Source organism: Pseudoliparis swirei, unplaced genomic scaffold (genome assembly GCF_029220125.1).
Source record: "Pseudoliparis swirei isolate HS2019 ecotype Mariana Trench unplaced genomic scaffold, NWPU_hadal_v1 hadal_28, whole genome shotgun sequence".
In the NCBI taxonomy this organism is placed as follows: Eukaryota; Metazoa; Chordata; class Actinopteri; order Perciformes; family Liparidae; genus Pseudoliparis; species Pseudoliparis swirei.
In genome coordinates this window covers 446,845-471,404 of record NW_026613264.1, presented here as the reverse complement: position 1 = coordinate 471,404, position 24,560 = coordinate 446,845, and the positions used below count along the sequence as shown (strand labels likewise).

General features: G+C 46.8%; 1 protein-coding gene across 6 annotated transcripts; it reads right to left on the bottom strand.

Annotated features, from left to right (window-relative positions):
- Positions 1–3,814: 3,814 nt before the first annotated feature.
- On the bottom strand, positions 3,815–24,192 carry ppp2r5ca (protein phosphatase 2, regulatory subunit B', gamma a). Of its 6 annotated transcripts, none has more exons than XM_056410873.1 (14): positions 22,646–24,192; positions 14,655–14,854; positions 11,146–11,256; positions 10,490–10,582; positions 10,252–10,382; positions 10,066–10,125; positions 9,440–9,548; positions 8,554–8,607; positions 8,212–8,382; positions 7,990–8,117; positions 7,251–7,352; positions 7,033–7,112; positions 6,258–6,367; positions 3,815–5,971 (listed from the first exon to the last, which is right to left on the bottom strand). In XM_056410873.1, the coding sequence occupies exons 1-14, from the start codon at positions 22,737–22,739 to the stop codon at positions 5,732–5,734; spliced, it is 1,683 nt and encodes a 560-aa protein (XP_056266848.1). In that variant the 5' UTR covers positions 22,740–24,192; the 3' UTR covers positions 3,815–5,731. The 6 variants fall into 6 exon arrangements, with proteins under 6 accessions (XP_056266848.1, XP_056266844.1, XP_056266845.1 ...); XM_056410869.1 differs by having other exon boundaries at positions 6,258–6,339; positions 7,040–7,112; positions 22,646–24,188; XM_056410870.1 differs by having other exon boundaries at positions 3,815–5,236; positions 6,258–6,339; positions 7,040–7,112; positions 22,646–24,188.
- Positions 24,193–24,560: the final 368 nt, after the last annotated feature.

Here is a 24,560-nt window from a genome sequence, read left to right as displayed (position 1 = left end):
GGAGATCCATCATACAGTAAATTGCACAAAAAAGGACATTTTAATAGAATAGAATATAGTTTTCAAAGAGCATTTACACTGAAATGTTTCATTACAATACGGCAGTATAAAATCATCTGAAGTCGACAGAGTCCCTCGTGTGAGGAGACATGTTACTCACAGGACAGAGACACAATACACCAAAACAACGACTTCCTACAGGAACAAAAATGTTATTTTTCAACCTCAACATACGTGATTGAAGATAACGAGATGAGGCACATGACAGCCCGACTCCATCCCCAGACAGTGAGGGGCGAGAGAGATGCTGAGATGCTGAGATGCAGAGCTGCAGAGCTACAGAGCTGCAGAGCTGCAGAGCGGTGTAATCTCACGGGCTGCCACCCTGCCTGTCACCTCAGATGCCCTCTCCTCCATCTCTCACCTCCCCTCCATCCCCGGCTCGTGGCGCTGCCCCTGCAGTGCCACAGCTCCCCCTGCAGGATCACGGCAGCACTGCAACCGAGAAACATCCGAGACCTTCACTTCTCGTGAGGCTTCTGAGGCGAGCGAACTGTTCGGTTCATCAGGTTCGTCCACCAGCCTGACTCGCATCATCGACAATGTGACAGTGGAACAGAGTCCAGTGATGATCGGTACGCTGACTCAGCGATGAAGACATGAAGTGAACACATCTTCATCAAATCCCTTTTTCTTTTAGTCCTAAATCAAAGTATCTGAAGCAGCGCAGGCCCGTGATGCTCATTCGCTCCCAGAACTCTCCCAAGAATAAAGAGTCAAATGTTACTGATGTTTGAATGGGGGGCGGCTGCAGCTCAGGGGGGTCAGGGGGTCGTCGGTCCGATCCCCGCTCTCCCCATTAGTTGCGAGTCGAAGTCCATGAGCAAGGCACTGAACCCCCAGGTCCTCCCCGGTCGCATCACTGCAGCCACTGCTCCTTAAAGACTAAGGAGGGGTGAAATGCAGAGGATACATTTTGTTACCTGTGTCCCTGTACTCTGTGTACCTGGACTCTGTGTACCTGTACTCTGTGTACCTGTACTCTGTGTCCCTGGACTCTGTGTACCTGTACTCTGTGTATCTGTACTCTTTGTACCTGTACTCTGTGTACCTGGACTCTGTGTACCTGTACTCTGTGTATCTGTACTCTTTGTACCTGTACTCTGTGTACCTGTACTCTGTGTACCTGGACTCTGTGTACCTGGACTCTGTGTACCTGTACCCTGTGTACCTGTACTCTGTGTACCTGTCCTCTGTGTACCTGGACTCTGTGTACCTGGACTCTGTGTACCTGTACCCTGTGTACCTGTACTCTGTGTATCTGTACTCTGTGTACCTGTACTCTGTGTACCTGTACTCTGTGTACTCTGTGTACCTGTACTCTGTGTACCTGTACTCTGTGTACCTGTACTCTGTGTACCTGTACTCTGTGTACCTGTACTCTGTGTACCTGTACTCTGTGTACCTGTACTCTGTGTCCCTGTACTCTGTGTACTCTGTGTCCCTGTACTCTGTGTACCTGTACTCTGTGTACCTGTACTCTGTGTACCTGGACTCTGTGTCCCTGGACTCTGTGTACCTGTACTCTGTGTCCCTGTACTCTGTGTACCTGTACTCTGTGTCCCTGTACTCTGTGTACCTGGACTCTGTGTACCTGTACTCTGTGTACCTGTACCCTGTGTACCTGTACTCTGTGTCCCTGTACTCTGTGTACCTGTACTCTGTGTCCCTGTACTCTGTGTCCCTGTACTCTGTGTCCCTGTACTCTGTGTCCCTGGACTCTGTGTACCTGGACTCTGTGTCCCTGTCCTCTGTGTCCCTATACTCTGTGTCCCTGTACTCTGTGTACCTGTACTCTGTGTCCCTGTACTCTGTGTACCTGGACTCTGTGTACCTGTACTCTGTGTCCCTGTACTCTGTGTCCCTGGACTCTGTGTCCCTGTACTCTGTGTCCCTGTACTCTGTGTACCTGGACTCTGTGTACCTGTACTCTGTGTACCTGTACCCTGTGTACCTGTACTCTGTGTCCCTGGACTCTGTGTACCTGGACTCTGTGTACCTGGACTCTGTGTCCCTGTACTCTGTGTACCTGTACTCTGTGTCCCTGTCCTCTGTGTCCCTGGACTCTGTGTACCTGGACTCTGTGTACCTGGACTCTGTGTCCCTGTCCTCTGTGTCCCTGTACTCTGTGTACCTGTACTCTGTGTCCCTGGACTCTGTGTACCTGTACTCTGTGTACCTGGACTCTGTGTCCCTGGACTCTGTGTCCCTGGACTCTGTGTCCCTGTACTCTGTGTCCCTGTACTCTGTGTACCTGTACTCTGTGTCCCTGTACTCTGTGTACCTGTACTCTGTGTACCTGTACTCTGTGTCCCTGTACTCTGTGTCCCTGGACTCTGTGTACCTGGACTCTGTGTACCTGTACTCTGTGTCCCTGGACTCTGTGTACCTGGACTCTGTGTACCTGCACTCTGTGTACCTGTACTCTGTGTACCTGGACTCTGTGTACCTGTACTCTGTGTACCTGGACTCTGTGTCCCTGTACGCTGTGTACCTATACTCTGTGTCCCTGTACTCTGTGTACCTGGACTCTGTGTCCCTGTCCTCTGTGTCCCTGTACTCTGTGTCCCTGGACTCTGTGTACCTGTACTCTGTGTCCCTGTACTCTGTGTACCTGCACTCTGTGTACCTGTACTCTGTGTACCTGGACTCTGTGTACCTGTACTCTGTGTCCCTGTACTCTGCGTACCTGGACTCTGTGTACCTGGACTCTATGTACCTGTGCTCTGTGTACCTGGACTCTGTGTACATGTACTCTGTGTACCTGCACTCTGTGTACCTGGACTCTGTGTACCTGTACTCTGTGTACCTGGACTCTGTGTACCTGGACTCTGTGTCCCTGTACTCTGTGTCCCTGTACTCTGTGCAATGACAATAGATTAAAGACGACAACAAACACAATAACTTCTGCTTCAATTGACATGTTTTCCATCAGATTCTAAGTGATTCCGATGAGAGAGGTGTGGGGGGCATCAGCAATCTGTCGTTGTGTCTTCTCAGGGTCACGTCTGCAGGTCTGCAGGGGAAAAATGTCAGAAAAAAATAATCCGCGAGCCAGACTAAAGTACTAATGGCCCAGTTTGAGGATTTCACATGGACCTTTGATCCACCACAGACTTCCCTTGCGGGAGACACCTTGCTCTGCACGGCGGAATGAACCTCGTACCCTGGCTCCACAATCCTCTTAAAGGTGTATGCACCGGTTGAGAAAAGGTCCCACCTGGAGGCCGTCCCACCTGGAGGCCGTCCCTCCAAGTATTTTCACAATAAAAGTCCCGTCTAAATAGCATTTATACAACACAAAGAAGATGCCTGCCTGTGTGTCTCCGTTATGGTATTGTCTGCATGTTAGTCACTGCGCATGTGCAGCTCTCTGGCGCCATCTAGTGTTCAAGGCTGCATACTGCTCGAGTTTAAAGCATAAAACACATTTAGAATACTTACTGCTACACTTGCCTTATCCTCCCTGTTAAATGGACTATTGTTCATCAAATCTAGTATGCAAGTTTCAAAATAGTAATTTAAGATGTCAAGTAAAGCCAAAATGGATGCATGGTTGAAAATAGATATTCAAATAATCTCTTTATTCATCCTATATAGTCGTACACCACTAAAGACAGTGATCGGCACACGGACATTCGTCAGTTATATAGAGAGAGGAAAATCTCCAGATTTTTATAATAAAAATAAGAACATTTCTAACCGCTTGCGACAGTAAATCCAAAACAGGAGAAATAAGACGGTATGTGCCAGATTGACTTCTTTTACTTGCTATTGATGTTTTATTCTGTACAGAGGGACAATTTGTACAAAATTAATCTAGATATATAACTACATGAAACAAGGTAAATCATATATACAATATTAAATGAATCATATAGTACAGGTCACATACAAAAGGACACTTTAAGTTATCATGTTTTTGGAAATAATGTGAAATTAAAAGATCTACTAAGCCCTGCAGAACGAGAACAAGCCCCGAATCATTTCTAAATCATCTCGTTATCACGGACGACTTTATTTTCCAGCACTCAAATAAACAATCTCCCGACTCAAACTCATAAAATCTATAAAACATCGTTTCATAAATGCAATGAACTGGACAACAGAAATCCGTTTGGTGAATGGCATTCCTCCAGGGTAAAGGTACATGTTTAACATGGTAGTTTTTAATTTACATCGTTTTGCATTCAAGCAAATACAGTATTAATACAGTTAACAAGCCAAGTCACAATGTCAGTTTATTATCAGCGTCGTGACGCCGGTCCGCCTCAACGAGAACTAAAACACCCGACATCCACACAACTCGGCCTGCAGGGACGAGACGGAGAAACACGCCAAATAAGAAGAACTCGAGCAGACCGTAGTTTAAACAATGGTACCGACTGGAAGAGCCTTTCCAACGCTTCCTGAGGAACATCACCGCTCCAATTAGGACAGGCAGAACCCCACGATGGTCAGGAAGTCTTCTTTTTGGTAGCTTTCATCAATAATTGGTGTCAATCATATAATGTCACGATGTTAATAGCGACCGAGGTTACCAGTGCTTAAATTTGATAATAAATTAATTTCTATTTTTATTTAGTGGACATTCAAAATATGTGAAGCAGCCACTGCCGGTGCTCACTGCTCTTTAAAAATAAACCGATTAGCCAAAGGTCAAAAGGTCATAACTTAGTTAAAACCCTCCAGTGGGTGGCCGGTCGGCACCGACGTGTTCCTCCACTCACATTCAACAAAACTAATCTCTCAATATATTTCCTTTACAAAGATAATCATCCCTATTTATTTTTGTACAGTATATATAAAACCCACCAGTCACCATGAACACCTCTCAGCTGCGCTTCCTTCTTTTTTTATTCAGGATGCAGCCGGTATCAGCGACCGAGGGCCCGCCGCGCTCCGCCTCCTCCTCCTCCTGCACCTCCTCCTCCTCCACCTCCACCTCCACCACCTCCTCGCCACACAGGAGGTACCATTGTTTGAACCGCGCCGCCATGTCTGGCTGTCAGATATTGCCAATGAACTTCAGGAGAGCAAGCGTATAAAAGAGTTGCATATGGCACAAACAATAACATGGAAAGTGTCTGATGTCCACAGGACAGCTTCCTCTTTCCTCGCCAGCTTTTCCTGGACATTGCGAGGCGAAGGACGAGTCTCAGTTTGGTCTGGTGTGCTAAACAAAACAACAACAACAAAACTTTCAAACACCAGTGACCAAAAAAAAAAAAAAAAAGGCAGGAGTCCCCTGTTGAAGTCACAGATCAAAACATACGGAACACAAAGAGTCTTGGCACTGACGAGACGTCCGTTGAGATCGAGCGACAAAAATAAAAGAAAGAAAGAAAACGGACGACGGGAAAGTCTTTCATCGGAGCGGCGGGTTCTGGTTTTGTTCCGCTTCGACAAAAGAAAACCACGAAGCGATCCTTCAGCCGGCGAGTCGTTCGGTTCCTGCGTTTCCGGGGGAGGAAGCGAGCGAAGAGGAAGAGGACTTGGGGAACACAATCGATGTGGAGCGGGCTGAGAGACACGATGCACTCTCCCCACGCGCCTCTCCGCAGAAACAAAAGAAACCTGAGAAAGCAGAACTCTGAGGGACGAGGAGGCGGGGCTTCGGGGATGAAGGACAGACACTTCTGGGTAAACTGGAGGTGGGAGGAGGCGTGGATTATCCACACTTTTTGCCAGTGTGATTCTGGAGCCTGGGCGAAGAGGGCGTCCGCGGCCGTCGAGGAGGGGGCGGGGGAACTAAAGCGGCGGCGGAGGCGGGGCCTAGAGTCCGCCGCGGGGGGGGCGGCGTGTCTCCGGCTCTGCGGTGGGACTCCAAGGCGTTCGTGGTGTAGATATCCTGAAGAGACTCAGATCGGCGCCGCGCCGCCCGCCGCTCCGCCCGCCGGTCCGGCTGCAACTGTCGGACGGAGACGAGGAGAACAGGTGGAGGAGCATGTCGGGGAAATCATCCCAAGAACTCAGATCAAAGCCCCGTCGGATATCAAAACACATTTAGGGGGAATTGGTGACACAGTATTGTTTTATTCTTAAACACTAATTAATGAAGAAAGCATTCGTCTCCAGAAAAAGGGGCACTTTTCTCATCCAGGGCAAAAGGGGAGGAGCTTGAGCACCACTAGGGCTCTACCTGAGACGAGTATAGAGTGATTATAAGAAGAAAGATAACAGGAAGTCAGGTTTACCTGAGTCGCGGCCGCCTCAACTGTCTTTTTTAACCTCTGAACATCTTCTATCAAAGGGACCTCCGTCTCCATTGCTACAGGACTATGGGGGTCAGAGGTCAGAGGAGTCAACACACAGAGAACCACGTTGAAAAGAAACCAACAGAAACAGAGGATGAGGAACGACTTTCAGCCGCATGCAAAGAAGAAGAAACGCCGACGTCGTGTTTCCCTCCGGTGGAACGCCACAACGAGTTTTGGGGTTTCTGGAGTTTCTCTTTGACTTATTCAAACATTTCCTCAGAGCATCGGACAGCCGTCCGAGTCGAGCGTTCACCGCGACTCGGCACATTCTCGTCCAGCTCTCTCTCTCCGTGGCAGCGGTGCAGTTTGGAAAACACCAACTACCAATTATTGTAGTCGACAAAATGAGTCCTTAAAAAAAAAAAAAAATGGGGCAATGGCGTAACATGTGGCTTTTAGTCAATAAAAAAAGTAACTTACATTAAGAATCGATTGTTTACGGTGTAGCCGTTATGTAAAAGACATCCGTGTATCGTGTGGCGTTGGCGTTAACTTGTATGACTAACTGTAACTTGTACGGTCGAGGTCACATGACGCCCTCTGTTTCTTTGGAGCGTGTGGCCAGACGTGACACATCACATCTTCACCAGGATGAGATGGAAAGGGAACTATAATCAAACAGCTAACCGAAAACAAGACACATTTCATAAAGATGAGCGCCCCACACACACACACACACACGCACACGGGGAGGTTAGGTGATTCTACGCATTGCTCACCTGTGGATTTGACTTGGCGAGGGTCTCGATCTTGATCCAAGCCTCTTCCCGTTCTTTTGACTTTGCCTTCTCTCTGTTGAAGAGCAGAACCTCACGTCAGGATCACGACACGCGAAACACAACATCGGTCCGAGCGCCGCGTCCGAAACGACGAGGCGCTCGGACATCGTTGCAGAAGGTGGACCGAGTGGGAGAAGAGTCTCCGGCCTACTTGTTTTTCTCGGCCCTGAACTGCTGCGTGCAGTCGTCAAAGAGCTTCTGGTTCATCTCCATGAAGAGCTTCAGCGCGTTGTAGATGAGGCCGTGGATCGTCCTGAGGGACACGCAGGCCGTTACTCACAACGATAACCTTATTATATAGCACATTTAAAAACAAGGTTTACAAAGAGCTCGACAAAACAAATGGAAACAAATATAACATTTAAAAATATATATAAAAAATTAAAATAAAATCAGACAGACTAAATGAGGGGAACCAAAGTTCTGCATAAAAGGACGAGATCACGTAAAAGATGTTATAAAAATGGGTTTTAAGAAATGATTTTAAAGAAGTCACTGATGCTGCAGCCTCATCCTCTCCGGTAGTCGTTCCCCCCCCCCCCCGCCTTGAAAGTGCCTTGAAAGTCGCCTTATAAAATAAATGTATTATTATTATACGATACGAGGACACCGGTTCAGCCTTTGCAGCCAAAAAGTCACTCGGGATTAAAAAACATCCAAACACCTGTTCCATTGCTTCCAGAAACAAGACAAACACCTGGAACCACTCAGTGGGCTCAGCCAAGGCTTTGATAACTATATTCTCTGAGACACTTACATTTATACATAAAACGCCTCAAAACGGCATGAAAAGTGGGAACATTCCGGGTAACAACACAAACGTCTGACTTGAGAGGCGCCGCCAGCGTGAGCCGCCGTGTCAGACGGGTGTTCCCTGCCGCGGGTCTTACTTGTTCCAGTGGGTCTTGGAGTTGCGGTACAGCGCGGGGAACATGATGGGCAGGATCTTTGCCGCGTTGTCGCTGATCAGACTCATGATGTACTCGTTGTTCCAGTAGTACAGAGCTCTCTCTGCCACCTGCAGAACACACACACCTCAAGTCAGGTCGGGGCGCCGACGACCGCCGGCACATCGCCCGCGTCGCGCCGCCGCGGCGGTACGGCTTGGTTACCTGGAAGTGCGGGCTGGACACGCACTTGGCCAACTGCCTGAAGAGAGGCTCCTGCACCTTCACGAACTCAGAGGGCTCGATGACGTCCAGGATCTCCTCCAGCTCGTTGAGGAACATCACCTCCTTGGGACTGTGAGTCTTTGGCCAGTACTTGAGTAAAGCCATCACCACCTGTCGGGACGACGGAGAGGAGACGACGGCGTTGAATATCCGTTCGTTGAGGATCAGGAGTAGGCAGCTAAAAGGTCAACGCATTGGACAACCCTTTTATTTTAGTCATTCAGAATCTTGAACAACAAACAAAACAAAAAAGAGCCAACACCAGCTCCTCATTTCACATACCGGCTCAGTCAGGGTGCTGTCCTTCTCCAGGAACTGCACCACGCAGTAGGCCAGCTGCAATACAAAGAAACCATCATCATGAAACGCAACGTTTACTGGATGGAAGCTTAAAGCCTGACGGAGCGTGGAGGTCTGGACCGTGGAATACGACTACGACCAACTACGCCACGGCCCTGCTGAGGCTCCGCCCACTCCTCCTCTCTACTTGATGGACCGTGGAGGTCTGGATGGTGGAATATGACTACGACCAACTACACCACGGCCCTGCTGAGGCTCCGCCCACTCCTCCTCTCTACCTCCACCTGATGGATGGTGGAGGTCTGGATGGTGGAATATGCCGACTACCAACTCTTCATCCACTCTGTCATCTTCATTGTGTTGTTCCTGTGTTTTAATGTGTGTGTAATGATTCCTTCTGGTCACATGACATCTATGACACCTGTCCATCCTGGAGAGGATCCTCCTCTGTTCTCTCCTCAAGGGGTCTGACCTTTTACCCTGAAGGGTTGTTTGGGAGTTGTTCCTGATCCGATGTGAGGTCAAAGGTCAGGGATGTCTACGTGTACAGATTGTAAAGCACTCTGAGGGGAATTTCTAATGTGTGGAAATGGGCGATACAAATAAACTGAACTGAAAGTAACCCGGCGGGGGACCCGTTGGCGCTGGAGACCGGCTGAGACACGCATCCCCAGTTGCTGACAACCTGCAGGAGGACCTGCTGCGCTCACCGAAAGAGGCGTGCACTCGAAGCAGGTTTGGACAAGAATATTCAAAAACACATTTCCAAAATGTGTGACTGGTAGATATTTGTGTGCGATACGTCTCTCTTGCCACACAGCTTCACAAAAACAAGCTGGCCGTGCCTCGTCGCGTGTTTAACGCTCACCTGTGGATGGTAGACACTGAGTGATTTCACTTTGTGCAGAGGCAATAAAACCTTCAACAGAAAGATCTTGTGCTCTTCCTTCAGCGGCAAGGCAAATCCATTGATGATACTGCGAGAGAAACACAAACAGGACCGTCAGAACACGGAGTCGGGCGTGGATGGAGTTACATAGCCGATAGTTCACAAGTTTTACAGAAAACTAAAAGTTTCACGCCTGATTATCATGTAAAAGATGTGCGAGAGCCACAGCTGACACTTCAGACCATGCAGGGTTCATACACATGTTGACCAGTGGATTTCCAGGACTTTAAACCAAATTTCCATGACCAAACATTTTGTGAAATCTCGGTTGTATACATGACGCTGGATTATCCCTGAGCTACTCGTTGCTATGGCCAAAGAAAATTGCCTGCTTATAATTTAAGCTTCTTTCTTTTTAAAAACATATACATTTGTTTCAAACTCAGCGTAAATGAACGTGTGAATATAACTAATTTTCTATGACTTTTCCAAAACTTGTGATTTCATTTTTTTCCATGACTTTTCCAGGCTTGGAAATAACCATTTAAAAATTCCATGACTTTTCCCGGTTTTCCATGACCGTACGAACCTTGCCATGCACATACCTGCCAAGTATTTCCAGTAGTTCAGCGATACCATTATGGTGCTCCGTCTCATAGATAAACCTAGAAGGACAAGAACAAAATACCCAGATCCGTATTACCGAACACAATAAATGATTCATGCGTTGAAGCTGCTTGGTATGAATTGTAAAAAGAAATGAGCAGGAGAAGTGGTAGACCTGCACTGACCTATAGAAAATGTTATTGATCTGTTTTCTGATGTACGCTCTCAGGCCCAGGAACTTTCCATAGATCCTGTGGAGGGTTGTTTTGAGGAAGTCTCTCTCTCTGGGATCCTCGCTGTCAAATAGGTCGAGCAGCTGCGACGCGAGAGGGGTGGAATGATGCCATTAAAAAAAAAAATCACCATGAAAAATGTGTCTTGAAATTGTTTTTTGTTTTCTGGTAAACATTTTTATGTTCTTACCTGCATAACAAATTTCTGGTCGATGTATTTCTTCGCGACATTGGGCTGAAAGTCGGGCGATTCTAAAAACCTAAGGAAAAATTCATAGACGAGCTGCAAAAAGAAAACGAGGAATGAATGAATGCACTTCAAGGCCCTGCTGAGACTCCGCCCACTGCTGAGACTCCGCCCACTCCTCCTCTCCACCTCCATCTGATGGATGGTGGAGGTCTGGATGGTGGAATATGCCGACTACCAACTCTTCATCCACTCTGTCATATTCATTGTGTTGTTACTGTGTTTTAATTAGTGTGTAATGATTCCTTCTGGTCACATGACATCTATGACACCTGTCCATCCTGGAGAGGGATCCTCCTCTGTTCTCTCCTCAAGGGGTCTGACCTTTTACCCTGAAGGGTTATTTGGGAGTTGTTCCTGATCCGATGTGAGGTCAAAGGTCAGGGATGTCTATGTGTACAGATTGTAAAGCACTCTGAGGGCTGAGGGGAATTTCTAGTTTGTGAAAATGGGCTCTACAAATAAACTGACTTGAAACAAAAAGATGTTTGGATTTTCATTCAGGTGTATTATTTTGCGCAGGGAGGCTCTTCGCTTCAGAACAACCGTTCATGAAGCCCTCACAGTTTTTGGGGGAAGTTAATGATTTGAATGTCCACCTGAAGGTGAGGCCACGCAGCCTCGAGCGTCGGCTCGTCTTCCTCCGGATCGAACTCGGCTCCAGTGGGGTTGGACGAAGGAGGCAGCGTTCTGAACATGTTCACCGCAAACTGGAAGAGAAGGGAAAGAACGACACGGCGAATGTTTATTCCACGAGAGATGAAGATTAAAGTCAACTTCCTTTTGTTGTTTCGATAACCAGAAGTTTAGAGTTCATGTTGCGACCACTCAAATACCAACAGCTCTACCCAGATCTCCAGGACTTTAAACCAGATGTCCAGGACCAACCGAACTCTCGGTATAAACATGAACATGTAGAACATGCTGCGTATCGAGAGCGTACGCCGGCTTATATTTTGAGCGTCTTTATTTCTAAAACATATTAATTATTTCAAACTCGACGTAAATGAACATGTGATTATAACATCTCCATGACTTTTCCAAAACTTTCGTGATTTAAGTTTTTTCCATGACTTTTCCAGGCCTGGAAATGACCATTTTAAAATTCCATGACTTTTCCAGGTTTTCCACGACTATACGAACCCTGTTAGTTTACAAGATGCTTTCACAAGTTTGAGAAACAGTCAGACCGAGACTTCCCGTCAGAAGCGTATCCCACTCTCAAATACACGCGACGGCAACAGACAGTAAAACCAATTCATCGAATAATTTTGCTCACACACAAACTTTTCAATCATTTCACTGCACAATGTAGAGATATGCTTGAATAAATAAATTAGTTTTCTTTAAACCATCAAATGTGCTCGAATTAAAAACAAGCGATAGAAGTGTTTCTGCGCTCGGTGGTTTTCTATTTGATCCCTTTGCCGAGACGGGACACACGGTCAGCTTCCAGGACGATTATAAACACCGTGTCGACAGGAGCACGGCTCATTTATTCAGAGCCTTGTCTTAAATGTTAATGAACATGTGTTAGTGCCACGTTTTCATGATTTATTGAGCAAAAATAGCTCAATTGTTAACTTCTCACTGCCACAAAAGAAATTAATAACGACAAAACATTTAACTAAAACTTAGCCGAAAGATTGACGACTGCGTGTTCCGTGTCATGCAATCGAAATAAAAACGACCGAAAAAAAGTTTTAGGTTAAAGCTGAACTTAAACTGCCAGACTGTGTACAAAGTTTGTTTTCAATACACGAGTGTAAATATGATTTGAGATGTTTGTAAATTCACGGCACAAAAGGGATTAAAAGAAGATGTACTTCTAATGTAGGAGTCCAATTAAGGAATAATGTTGAAATGGATGTAATAATGGTGAACTCCTTTTTGGTTTTCAAGGGAATTATTTATAAAACAATTCTTGAGAGTTATAAATGTGATTGAAATGTATTTATATGGAAGATGTATGTGGAAGTCTATCTGTATGTATGTGTGTATATATATTGTTTTTTATTTTAATTTTATTTATTTCTTTATTTTATTTTAATGTTCTGATTTATTTGATATTAATTTAGGATTGGAATATATAAGCATTTTTTGCTTCTACCTATACCTTTTCAGTCTTTCTGTTTTGTATATTATATAGAATAATATTGTATTTGATTTGATTGACTGAATATAATAAAATACACCATAAAAAACAAGACTCAAACTGGCCTCCAACGGTTGGCCCACAAAAATCCGAGTTGTGCTTCTGGTCTCCGTGTTAACCGACTCCCCTGCGGCTGTTTGCTGGCAGGCCGATCATGGGACGCTGCAGGTGACCTACTAAAAACACTGGACGCCTTGTTTAAAAAAAGACAGGCTGCGAGGTAGATGGAGGCTCTCGACTGCAGCACCGCAACCCAGGACCGGCTGTGAGGACGACCGGCGGCGACTCCACCGCGGAAACGGCTTTGACCATAAAAAGATCATTTGTAGTCGAGTAAGACCGGCTTCATTTCTGTCTCTCTGCACACGAACGACGCCGATGAGGTGGGAAGCGGAACATCCATCATCGTGATCAGCGGTCCCCAAACAGAGGCCCGCGGGACTGTTTTCCTCGACTAGCCGCCGTCAAATAGAACGGAATGATGGCGAAACGGTTAGTCGGAGAAAAATTGAAAGGGTAATTAATATTTGGTTATGTGGCTTTCTGGAAAACAATACATGTTTACATGTAGGCGCCCTGGGATCGTCACACTGTTACACACTGACCCCGCCCCCATCAGAGAAGGGAACAGTGATCTGGCCCTCACAGGAAACAGTTTGAGGACCCCTGGTCATTAGGGATGCACCGATCTGATCGGCGCCGATCCATATCGGCCGATATTCCCATTATCGGTTTTGATCGGCGTTCTCAAAACGGCCGATCAGATGACGTAACATCTGCGAGAACTATCAGACGTTTCAATCGCCGCGCATCGCAACGGAGACGATGCGCCCGGCGAGGGCCGCAGAGTGAGAGGTCAGAGGTCAGAGGGGATCCTCACCACCGAGCGGCGTCCCCGTCCCCCGAGTTGAATCTCTGGGTCGACTCAGCCGACTCTCACATGTCTGCCCCTATAGACTGATGCTCACGGTAAACACATTCGATCAGGAGCGCGCGAGGGTTTTGATAAAGTTAGCGGAAGGATTTACGTGACACAACATCCGATTTTGCAACGTTAGCGGAAAGAACCACGTGAAACAACATCCGTTTTTCAAAATAAGATGTCGACAAATCAAACACGAACATATAAAAGTCAACGATGAACTGAATGAATCTTTATAGATCGTTTCTGAGATTTAGCTTAAATTATGCTAACATTAAAACATTTTTACTGTACCAAGGAAGAGTTTATAAAAATAAGTCCGACTTTTGTATGTTAAGAAAAGTCCTGTAAATAGATCTCCCCAAGAGTTCCAGGAAATGAATAATGCAGATGTGTTCCATACATATCTGAAATCCCCTACAATAGCAATCAAACAATTTTAATGTATCAATTAGGACATTTTTCAAAGTAAAAGTCCTAAATGTTTAAAGAAATCTGTAATGTTTGAGTTGCTTTATATATGTATTTCCTCATAGTCCTAGGCAATAATTCTACACAATAAATAGAATGCTTCAATCGGTATTATCGGTGATCGGCAGCTACTGATTTCAGTGATCGGTGATCGGCACCAAAAACCTGATCGGTGCATCTCTACTGGTCACGATCATAAACCACAGAACGCCTCTCATTTGGACTCGAGGATGTCACTTTGGGAAAAGTTTGCATACGATCTTTTCGATCATTGGAGCTTTTGCATCGGCCGATGGGTCAAACGGGCATCCCTCTCCTGTTGGCCGCTAACCCGCTGCATCAGTGATAAACAACGCATACTTCATGAACCAATCATTTATAAATGGGGTGAATGAATAGACACTTGGAGAAAGCCAGCTCTCCCACCCAGAGCAGAACGCCACATCACAACATCAGCTGCGCTCGGCGCCGCCGGCCCGGCCCTGCCCCCGTTCCCGGCCCGAGTTTCACCCTCGACTTCGGCTTTAACCACGAACCCGAGCCCCTCCGGCTTCACTGACCATGTGCACCACCTCCGGGTAGATGGGCTCCGTGATGACGTTCCTGTTGTGGGTGATGTACTCCACCATTTCGCTCAGCGCCGCCCGCTTGACTTCCTTCCATTTCAAGTCGCTCAGCGGGTCGGACAGGAAGTCGAAGAGAACGCAGCACTGCCGCAGCTTCTGGATGAAGAGCTTCTCCTGCTCTGCCGGGGCCACGTCTGAGGAGACAGAGGAGAGGGCGGTTGGAGAAAGAGGAGCAGAGAGTCCGGGGATAACGAGGATACACAGCGGCGAGGAAATAAAGAGGCGGGGGAGACGAGAAGAGCCGAGTTCAGAGTGGCAGTGGGGCAGATAGAAGCAGTTTTAATAAGAATCGTGCAAATTATGATAACAGCGTGACATTGTGTGGAGTTGTTCTCCAGAGGTATTTGGTCAAATCTGCCTGATTGGCCATTAAAAAAATCTATTGTTCATGATGGCCGCCAATTGGGTCTCCAAAAATTAATTTTTATAAAAGTTTGTATTTCCCTGATTTAATTGTTGACAAAATGTTGATACATTTTCAAAATGTTGATAAAAAAATAAAAACCATTCACCTTCACATCTGAATTAAATTCTTTTTTCTTTAAATCAAGATTTTTCACAATTTTGAAAATGTAACAACATTTTGGTCACAAGTCTAATAAATGAGCATGTTTAGCTCCAGATTACTTAGAAACATAAGAATAGAGACGAAGATCATTCAAATCGGGGAAATAAAAACAGTTTTATGAAGAAAACTCATTTTTGGAGACCCAATTGGCGGCCATCTTGAAAAATAGCCACCATCTTGGATTTTTGAATGGCCGATTGGGCAGATTTGCCCAAAGACCTCTGGAGAACAACTCCAGCCGATGTCACGCTGTTATCATAATTTACACGATTATTCTACTCTGCCCCAGGATCAGAGGTCACGATGAAAAGGAGGTTTCAACTGTCCAGGATGAGTCAATGCAGCGATGGAAACATCGGGCAACGAGAGCCATGAAGATTCAACATTAGCCATGAAGACTAACGAGCATCGAGAGAACAGCTGAGATGGGTATCGCCCGGCGGATCAGACGGAGTGGAGGGGTGGAGGAGGGCGAAGGGTTTTGGAAGTGGGCGTCGCAGTCGGAGCCGTTCGACGCGTCGGCACGGGAACAAAGAACGACATTTCTATAAAAGGCGTCAGGATAAAAGTCTCTCTGTCCACGGTGGCGCGAGGACTTCCTCTTCTCACTGAGTCTCCACCAGAGCGCCGGGAAACAAACAAACCATCTCTGCCAGCGCCTCACAGAGAGGAACACGTCGATTACGGTTCCTTGAAATTCATACCTGTTCAGGTGGTGAAATAACAGCTCCGTAATTATGTAGCTATGTGACTTTTACTCGTTTGTCTTGTTTTTTTATCTCCGACACGTTGGAGGAAAACCGACACACTGCGTCCTCCAGCTGCCGTCATAATCCCCAATATAGAGCCAGTCAATTAATACAAATAAATCCAGGAGCTGCAAATCGAACAGACAAGGTTGATTTTATGCAAGTTACTTATTTTATAATGCTATGAACAGATTTGAAAAGAGGGGGATTGGCAAATATGCTTATTGTCTTCTTATTAGCGCATCAGTGATGCTCCGAACAATTCAAGTCAGTTTATTTGTGTCGCCCATTTTCACAAATTACTCATGTGTCTCAGAGTGCTTCACAATCTGCACACCGACATCCCTGACCTTTGACCTTTAATAAACATGAATTATTTCAAACTCCATGAACTCAAATGAACATGTGATAACACATTTCCATGACTTTTCCGAAACTTTTATGATTTGTTTTTTCCATGACTTTTCCAGGCCTGGAAATGACCATTTTAAACTTCCATGACTTTACCAGGTTTTCCATGACCATACGAACCCTGTGAGTAGATGTTTTTTTCTTAAAATGTCAAACTATTAGCTTGAAGGTAACTAAAGATAATAACCTGGACAGATTCAAACTTGCATAACTCGGCCTGTTTCCTGATAGCCGTGTCAGTGAAACCCTTGAGCCAGACTTCTTTCTGCAAACACCATCAAGTTTGTGGCGGCGTCCAGTGAGATGCATTCAGAAGCCCATTTCACTATAACCTCTATTTCCCCATTTAGATGGTTCGAAATAGAATAAGACGTTTTGTTATCTCACGTTTCTTTCAAGTCATTCCGTCTCAGCCACAACTTAAATAAAACTCAGTGTGAACTACTTCAATGTGACGAGCCGCTGCGTGACGGATCACGATGTGATCAACGATGCATCCGCAGGACGGAGCGCCTGGTGTTGGGTAGGAATAGTTTATTTAGACTTTTCACATGTAGAGGAAGTCTTATGCTTTAAATTAATACATATAGAAAGATATTATAATAGGAAACATTAGGGAGAATATTATTATTATGAATGTGTTATGAAGCATAAGGGGACTGTTTACTCTGTGCAAATGATTAATGTACATGGCAAGAAGTAATGTGTGTTCATGAGATTGAATGTTAGTTAGTATTTCAGATTGTCGAAGCCGGGAAGTGACTTTATCAGGACAATAACAGACGGGACTTTTATTGTGAAAATACTTGTTTAGAGACTTGACCGGAAGTGACGTTTTGACCCGGGGGTCGTGACCTTTGACCCCTCCATTTTGATAGCGGGACTTTTATCCAACAGGAAGGTGTTAGAGGCTGAACTACCTTTGAGAGGAGCTGATTGGCTGATTCTGGGACTAAGACTCTGGACTGGGGGAAGATGGTTCTCTTTGGTCTTGACCCGGGTCCTTCAGGCTGGTTCCTGTTGAGCCGGATCACCACGAAACCCACGACCCTGAGCCTCCATTGTGTGTTTACACTTCTTAACATTAAATATTGTTAACCTCAATTCACGCCATCCGGAGCCTGATGTCCAGGTGCCCAGTTTCAGTTCCTCTTATTCTGGTTTGCTAGACTCACATTAACGGTTTCATTCGCGTCTCTGCTGGTGCCCCACGTTCTGATAGAAGATGAAGAGTTACACAGTCACAGCCTCCATGCAGCACGAGGGTCGCGCCGCATCAACACGTCGCTGTATTACTCTTATTGGCAGGAATTCAGATTCTACAACTCTAAGAGCACCAGAAGAACGTTGGGCAGCGAGCGAAGTCACCGCCTCCTGCCACGACCGCCGGTCCTCGACACCAACGCCTCAACAAACCATACGGATACAACAAGAGATGCACTTTTCTACACCCCATAGTTACCGATCAGTAAAGGGCGTGGCTATCCGTCTTGCAGAGCTGCTCGGAGGCCGTGTCTGCACATGAACGAGGACGTCGTCGCTGCGAGCGAACCCCGTTGATCAGATATGTAGACGGTAAAAAAAAAATTAGGTTGAGACACAAATTACGATTTGTGAAATTGGCACGGGGATCAAATTAGAAAAAAGAGAATAAATGACAATTGATTGAAGGCAAACGGAGCGGTGAACGCGTGGTGCACGCATGAAGGAAAAGAGGAAATAATAGGCCGCTAATCTAGACGCCAATGCCTTAAAATTCAATATACACACATGACATTCTTGCAAAAAGGCAGATTCTAGTTATGGGGAGAAATATATCCTATTCAGACACGATGGAACACACACACGCTGCCATTAAAAGACATTTGATCACAACAGGAAACAAATATATATTAAAAAATAAACTATCAGTGCCAGTACGCCTATTAAAAACACGAGCGAGACAGAGAGAGAGAGAGAGACAGAGCGGCTGAGAGAGAGGGAGAGCGAGAGAGAGGCTGAGCGAGAGAGAGAGAGCGAAAGAGAGAGAGGCTGAGAGAGAGAGAGAGAGGCTGAGAGAGAGGGAGAGCGAAAGAGACCGAGAGAGAGAGAGGGAGGCTGAGAGAGAGAGCGAAAGAGACAGAGAGCGAGAGGCTGAGAGAGAGAGAGGGAGGCTGAGAGAGAGAGAGATAAAGACAGAGAGGCTGAGAGAGAGAGAGCGAAAGAGAGAGAGACCGAGAGAGAGAGGGAGAGGCTGAGAGAGAGAGAGAGAGGCTGAGAGAGAGGGAGAGAGAAAGAGAGGCTGAGAGAGAGACCGAGAGGCTGAGAGAGAGAGCGAAAGAGACAGAGAGAGAGAGGCTGAGAGAGAGAGGGAGGCTGAGAGAGAGAGAGAAAGAGACAGAGAGAGAGGCTGAGAGAGAGAGCGAAAGAGAGAGAGAGAGAGAGGCTGAGAGAGAGACCGAGAGAGAGAGCGAGAGGCTGAGAGAGAGCGAAAGAGAGAGAGAGGCTGAGAGAGAGAGGGAGGCTGAGAGAGAGAGAGACAGAGAGAGAGGCTGAGAGAGAGAGAGAGGGAGAGGCTGAGAGAGAGAGAGAGAGAGGCTGAGAGAGAGACCGAGAGAGAGAGAGGCTGAGAGAGAGAGAGAGAGAGAGAGGCTGAGAGAGAGAGGGAGGCTGAGAGAGAGAGAGAGAGAGAGGCTGAGAGAGAGGGAGAGAGAGAGAGAGGCTGAGAGAGAGAGAGAGAGGCTGAGAGAGAGGGAGAGCGAAAGAGAGGCTGAGAGAGAGAGAGAGAGACAGAGAGGCTGAGAGAGAGAGCGAAAGAGACAGAGAGAGAGAGGCTGAGAGAGAGAGAGGGAGAGTGAAAGAGAGAGGCTGAGAGAGAGAGACCGAGAGAGACAGAGGCTGAGAGAGAGAGAGAGAGAGATGCTGAGAGAGAGAGAGCTTCATCCAAGACGTTTGTCATTTTGTATTCCCGTCTCCAAAGTGGACACAGTTTCAGAATGAGGCCCGTTGAGGTCAGGTGAGGTTGCACCTGAAAGCCTAAAAGGTGGAGACAAGTGGAAAAGTAGCAGGTAGAACACAGATTGTGTTTCCATTTGTTTTTATTAGTTGTCGAAACTAAACGAAGTGAAGCGTCTCTGGTCTTGGCGCCCGATGCGTTGCACCGGGACGTTAAGCGGCGCTGGAATGCGTTGCCGTGTCGACCTGCTCCTGTTGCGCAACAGTGATCTGCTTGTGTTGCGAAGGTTCTGTACGCTCCGAAAATATCCAGTGCGTTTTTTGTGTGTAACAGATAAAAAGGCTCAGTGTTGGGATCTCAAAATTGATGTTAACCACAATTTGGAGTCAATATACGTCTCCAACAGGAGCCCGAGGAGGGGAGGCAGCGAGAACAGAGAGATCCTCACGCTCCTTCACAACGGAGAGCAGGAATAACTGAAGTCACATTGGAAACACGGCCTCGACTTCCCTGCTCTGCAAACGGGTCAAACGAACAGCGACAGTCAGATCAGAGTCGGTAATCTGCTTCATCGACAGCGTGTTGTGATCAATGTAAACATCGACTGATATCTATTTATATCTCTGTAGGAGAACGGCGTGCCGTGGTTTCATCGGCAGATCAACAACGAGCTTGGCCACATTCCTCGCTTCATTTATATATTTTGGCAGCATTGAAAGCAAAACATCAGGACAGCAGAGCACGGTCCACGTGTTGCTGTCCTGATGGAGCGTGGAATATGACTTCTACCAACTACGCCACGGCCCTGCTGAGACTCCGCCCACTGCTGAGACTCCGCCCACTGCTCCTCTCTACCTCCATCTGATGGATCGTGGAGGTCTGGATGGTGGAATATGCCGACTACCAACTCTTCATCCACTCTGTCATCTTCATTGTGTTGTTGCTGTGTTTTAATGTGTGTAATGATTCCTTCTGGTCACATGACATCTATGACACCTGTCCATCCTGGAGAGGGATCCTCCTCTGTTCTCTCCTCAAGGGGTCTGACCTTTTACCCTGAAGGGTTGTTTGGGAGTTGTTCCTGATCCCATGTGAGGTCAAAGGTCAGGGATGTCTATGTGAACAGATTGTAAAGCACTCTGAGGGGAATTCGTAATTTATAAAATAAACTGACTTGTTTGGATAAAGCTAAAAGCCAAAGGCTACATTCCCACACTTGGCCGCGATGTAAAATGTCTCAGTTCTTTGCAGTGGTCGTTAATAAAACAACATCTTGTGTTTTGAAAGAAACGGACAGGAAGCAACAGAGATTCTGAGCCCTCGTCACACCGGGAGCAGACAGGTGCATCTTCAGTGACACACGTTGAGTCCCAAAGGCTCTCGGCACCACGAACACGGCACGACTGAGGAGTGTTGAGACGAGGAGGCCGAGGATTCATCTGGAGAAATCGTCTGTGGGGTGGAAGGAAGACGCACTCCTCTGAAACGGTGAGAGGCCGTCACGTGTTCAACAGCATTTAGACAGGTGTACAAAGAGACTCTTACACACTCTGTAAAAGATGTGGATACAAGACATTTGGTCTGAACAGGGTCAGACATGACAGAGGAAGAGGCTGAGAGAGAGAGAGAGAGAGAGAGAGTGAGAGGCTGAGAGAGAGCGAAAGAGACAGAGAGAGAGAGAGAGGCTGAGAGAGAGAGACAGAGCGAGAGAGAGAGAAAGAGGCTGAGCGAGAGAAAAAGAGGCTGAGAGAATCAGAGAGAGAGAAGCTGAGAGAGAAAGAAAGAGGCTGAGAGAGAGAGAAAGAGAGAAAGAGACAGAGCGAGAGAAAGAGGCTGAGAGAGAGAGAAAGAAAGAGACAGAGCGAGAGAGAGAGAAAGAGGCTGAGAGAGAGAGAAAGAAAGAGACAGAGAGAGAGAAAGAGGCTGAGAAAGAGAGAGAGAGACTGCTTGTTCCCCAACACTGAGTCGTGATTCAAGGCAGTGGCCTCTGTGGCCCAATAGAGTGTAATCAATAATCAATAACTGCCCGAGGCGCCATCTAACGCTGGGCTGCACCCGAGTCCAGTGGCAGGAGGCCGGGTCCTCCAACACGACCGAGAAACCTTCCTCCTGGGTCACGTTTGACAGCACTGCTCTGTGTACACACACACACACACACACACACACACACACACACACACACACACACACACACACACACACACACACACACACACACACACACACACACACACACACACACACACACACACACACACACACACACACACACACACACACGAGGTCTTAATGGTGGAATATGCCGACTACCAACTCTTCATCCACTCTGTCATCTTCATTGTGTTGTTCCTGTGTTTTAATGTGTGTGTAATGATTCCTTCTGGTCACATGACATCTATGACACCTGTCCATCCTGGAGAGGGATCCTCCTCTGTTCTCTCCTCAAGGGGTCTGACCTTTTACCCTGAAGGGTTGTTTGGGAGTTGTTCCTGATCCGATGTGAGGTCAAAGGTCAAAGGTCAGGGATGTCTATGTGAACAGATTGTAAAGCTCTCTGAGGGGAATTTCTAATGTGTGAAAATGGGAGATACAAATAAACTGAATTGAAGAGGCGCATTCAGGTGCTGTGAGTGTCTCGCGTCTCCAACAAGGAGGTGCCAGGGCATGTGGGGAGATAGTGTGTGTGTGTGTGTGTGTGTGTGTGTGTGTGGGTGTGGGGGGGGGGGTTCTCGCTGCAGAGCAGTGGCCGTCTGCAGCCTCCACACCATCAGCAAGCCGAGCCCAGATGAACCGGAGTGTGACACGGATTCACCGGGGAAGAGCAGCCGAGCGGCGGGGAGGAGGACCGCCAGGACCGGCCTCCTCTGTAGCTAACCCCCCCAACGGAGCTATAATTAACTGCAATCATAAAAACATAAACACGCGAATTAAAATCAGACGCATGAGAATCGGAGGAGCCCCTTCTTGAAGCCATGACCTCACTTCCTTTGACATCACCCGCTCGGCGGGGGGATGGGCAGCGCGAGCGGCTAGCTAGCAACACCGGATTGTTTCCCGTCGCCGCCTCGCGGTCATCACACGTCGCCGTTCATCCCCCTCCGGGACAAAAGAGCTGCTTTCCAACCCGCAGGAACCGCGACGCGGTCCCGGAGGAGTGACCGCGGACTCACCGGCGGAGGGGCACCGGAGCACGGCAACACGGCTCCCCCTGTCCCCTCATTCCCGAGGACAATACAGGAAGAAAAAAGCCGTCCGTACGTACCTCTGAAGTGCATCAGAGCCACCGGCTGAAACGGCCCGTTGGAATTCGGTGCTTCCACAACCATCCTGTCGGCAGAGTTATTGCATGTCAACATCTAGACCTCGACCAGGAAGGCGATCCGCTCAGGGCGAGAGGCCAGCCTCCATTTTAGCACAAAAGCAGATCAGAAAATGAAGCTCTCGCCGCTGCTGGAGGGAACTGGCTAGTTAGTGACGTACGCAGGGAAGGAGCCCGCTGATTGGCTGAGGTCAGGCCGCTCAAGAGCGATGGCGGAGAGCGGCCAGGTGATTGGCTGAGAGGATGGACAGAGGGCGGGACATGCGTTGGACTTTTTGGTGCGCCTGATCCTCCCCAATCACTCGTCTCTGGCCGATCGACAGATCCGAGATCAGATTGACTTAAATCCTCTCCACAGTTGAACCATTAGCAGGGGTTTCAACATAATCTGATTTAGGATAAGCAGCTGGAAATAACTTACTCGGACTGTCTTAGATAGAGAGGCCCTGGTTGAATCTTCAAAGTCTCTCATTGTTTCCTTCAGTCATCTCTGCTTGCTTCTTTATCAAAAGGGAGGTGGAGGAGAAGGCCAGGGGGCCTCACATCGAGACAAGAAGAAACCACACGAGGAGCTGAGGATAGGACTATATAATTCACTAAAACTCCAGAGCTGTCCAGCAAGTAAAACAAACAAAAAAGTCTGTAGAAATCTGTGTGACTTTTCAAAACACAAGATGAAAGAACATGTGCATGTGTGTCATCATAAAGACATATTATATATGATTGGATCCAGTTTATCTTCACATAATGGGCTTTGTAAAAGGATCTTATGACTCACACGATATTCAGGGCAATGGCAGAATGTGCTGCATTGTGTTATTCTGAGTGACGCACTAGTGCTCAACACAATTAGATGTAAACAGGAAATGAAAGTGAGAGGAAAGAAAAATAAATGCACAGGCACACAACGCAGGAAACTGCTGGAGCTCCAAGCATTCTAGAACCGCCCGTCAGTTAACATATGACTGAAACATCTGATTAAATATGCATGTATAAATCTCTCTCTCTCATAGTGCATTTCACTTTCAACTATGTATAATGAGTAGTTGTCATACCTCTCATGTGACTCATAGAGGACGCACAAAGTGAAACCACGTTCATGTCATAACAGTTCCAGAGCATTTCCACAGTCACTACACGATGATGTGATGAGGGACGGTGATGTGTTCCAAGATGAGCAATGTGGGACATTTATTAACCAACTAATTAAATAGTTTACCAATGAGGAGTTAAGGAGAGGTTACAGTTGTCCGAGATGGAAAAATGGAGGTTTAAACGCCCTCTTTCAAAACAGCACGTTTTAAAGACATGTGTCCCAGGTCATTTTTTTCTAAGCAGGTGTTGTAATAACTTACTTGTAAACTGTTGAGACTCCGCCCACTCCTCCTCTCTACCTCCATCTGCCTGATGGATCGTGGAGGTCTGGATCGTGGAATATGCCGACTACCAACTCTTCAGGTTTTTTCCAGGACTTTAAACCAAATGACCAAACTGAAATCTGGGTATAAACATGAACAATTAAAAAAATCTTGCGTATTGAGAGCGTGCCGGCTTATCTTTTGAGCGTCTTTCTTTAAAAAACATATGAATTATTTCAAACTCCATGAACTCAAACTCAAATGAACATGTGATTATAACAAATTTCAATGACTTTTCCAAAACTTTAATGATTTGTGTTTTTTCCATGACTTTTCCAGGCCTGGAAATTCCCATTTTAAAATGCCATGACTTTTCCAGGTTTTCCATGACCGTACGAACCCTGTAAATAGATGTTGAGAATGTAATTATGTTCTCCCTGAGGAGAGGAAGGCCGAGTATCACCAAGCAAATCAGACGTGGCATTCTCTCACCGAGGGGC

Excerpts from the sequence above, each read along its gene's own strand:
- ppp2r5ca (XM_056410873.1), bottom strand. The coding sequence starts at position 22,739 with ATGTTGACATGCAATAACTCTGCCGACAGGATGGTTGTGGAAGCACCG. Across the intron at positions 7,113-7,250 it reads TTCAGGGCCGAGAAAAACAA|AGAGAAGGCAAAGTCAAAAG; the intron begins GTAGGCCGGAGA and ends GCTCTTCAACAG. Across the intron at positions 5,972-6,257 it reads TTGAGGCGGCCGCGACTCAG|TTGCAGCCGGACCGGCGGGC; the intron begins GTAAACCTGACT and ends TCCGTCCGACAG.